Source organism: Lotus japonicus, chromosome 1, assembly GCF_012489685.1.
Source record: "Lotus japonicus ecotype B-129 chromosome 1, LjGifu_v1.2".
In the NCBI taxonomy this organism is placed as follows: domain Eukaryota; kingdom Viridiplantae; phylum Streptophyta; class Magnoliopsida; order Fabales; family Fabaceae; genus Lotus; species Lotus japonicus.
In genome coordinates, this window is record NC_080041.1 from 100,529,273 (window position 1) to 100,531,484 (window position 2,212).

The 2,212-nt window shown below is 34.8% G+C and overlaps 1 protein-coding gene across 1 annotated transcript; it reads right to left on the reverse strand.

Annotated features, from left to right (window-relative positions):
* Positions 1–220: 220 nt before the first annotated feature.
* Positions 221–736, reverse strand: LOC130714920 (NDR1/HIN1-like protein 10). Its single transcript, XM_057564903.1, has one exon. It carries the CDS (start codon positions 734–736, stop codon positions 221–223), a length of 516 nt encoding a protein of 171 aa, XP_057420886.1.
* Between the last annotated feature and the right edge of the window lie 1,476 nt (positions 737–2,212).

Below are 2,212 nucleotides of genomic sequence, written 5' to 3' on the forward strand. Positions count from 1 at the left end.
GAGTAGATAAACTAGATTTTCGTAAAAATAACAATATAGAATATTAAGTTCAAACATACACAAGCAGAACCATCCGTTTATAAAGGAATTGACTTAGCTTCCCGAACAAATTTGCATCCGTAAACAACCAAAACCAAAATATAAAATCAAGCTAAGTATACAGATTGATAGAACAATAAACTCAAAAAATTCTAACCAAAATAACCATGTTTACAAAGTCTTAGTATATTAAATCACCACTTTCGCACATATTGCAAGGAGTTGTTGATTCACACTCGCCAGTCAAAGGAACTCTCAAAAGATGAAACTTAACGGTGCGTGGTCTCAAACGTGTGCTCCTGATCCTTCGATACTTATATCTGACTTGAAGCACTAAATCCACAGCTAAGTCATTGTAAACACCCGCAAGTGTCTCATTGTAATACTCAGCAAGTTGTTTTGGTTCGAGATTGATCAAACTCTCCCCTTCAAACTCTTTAGCCTCGAGGAACGTGGTGTTCTTGTGACCTTGCTCAAAGGGTAAGGCGAGACTTGCCCTCGCAAACTCGTTATCTTTGTACAAAGCGATGGCGGTGATGGTGTCATAATAAATTTTGATGTGTTTGTGCGGGTTTTTCACTGAGATTTTGACCTTGAACTTGTATTTTAAGGTGTTGGTGTCAGTGATGTAGAACTGAGTGAGTGAGGCCTCGTTTATGCAGAACGTGAGTATTGAGGACACGTTTAATAACGACATGAAGCCGCATGCCAATAGCAACAAAAACACGGTAAAGAAAAAAAAAATTATTCTGCTGCAACCCATGGTGTGGCTACTTTGTGGTAGACAGAGTGTTGATCGATGAGGTATGATGCTTCATGTTAGTGCATATTTATAGGGTGTGTGGAATTGTTGATTAGAAATTTTCATGAGATTTTCTTGCAATGTACATCTAACATTATAATTGTAATTATAATTATAATCTTATGCTATAAATTAAGGTTATTCTATCCAGATTAATAAGATTTTTTTATTTACCAAAAAAAAATAACAAATCCTGTTTGAGCCTGGCAGACCTAGATTTAGATTGAATCAGAGATCTGAGTTAAATTGCTGATTGTATTTTTTTTTTGTACATAATGCTTAAAAGAAAAAAACAAAAGACCACTAGCCTAGCGCCTCATAAACAAAGATTTCAACCGGTTTTAGTTTTCGAATCATATCTATGTTAATTTAAATTAACAATAATCCACAATAAAAAAATTAACAATAATTCCACTGAACGGTGTGAAAAAAAAGCATTTGTTGGGAGAGTCCTACCCATTTAACGTGATTTCAGAGCCTCGAGGGATTAGTCTCATGGCTGTCGGCTGTTGGAATACCTTGGGAAACAAACAAAAAATTAACAATAATCCTAAATAAGAAAAAGTTTGATGCACCAACGGTCTAAAGTTTTTTTACACTGTCAACCAATCAAATTTCTTGAATGTGAGAAAGATGAATATTTTATTTAATTAAATTGAGTAGCATGACAAATCTTTGAAATCAGATTTGTTTACACCGTCAGTGCATCAAAATTAAACTCATCCCAAATTAGATAATACTTAATAAGCATAAATATCCATATTGCATTCGGCCCAGTTTTTTTTTAGTTAAAAGTAAAAGCTGGGCAAAACTAGGGATGGCAATATGGGCTCAGCCCGCCCCGCCACCGTTTTGGGGCAGGCTGGGTTGGAAAATGTAACCCATAAATTCTTTCAGCCCGCCCCGTTTTGGCCCGCAATTTAGCGGGTTGGGACGGGCCGGCCCTCGGGTTCCATTTATTTTTTTTATTTTTTTGCTTTTGGGGGGGTTTGTGCTACTATTTTTTTGTTTTGCGGGGACAAAAAATAGCTACACTCCTTAGCACCAAAAAAGCCACTATTTTTTTATGTCTCTCATATATGCACACACAACCGTTTTTTTTTAGACCAAGAAACATTGGAAGTTTGGAACAACTCCAATTTTTTTTATCAAGTAAAATAGATTCTTATATAATAAGAGCAGAATCAATCAACAACTAAATGCTTGTACATGTGCTTACGATCAAGTTATACGTGCTCTTATTTTTATTACTTACACCATTCATCCTTTTATTAGAATTAGTTTTCTAAGACTGAATTTCAAAAAAATTGAAAAAATACCCAAAATTGCATACAGTGAGAAAACTTTCAAATATATAATACTCAATAAATA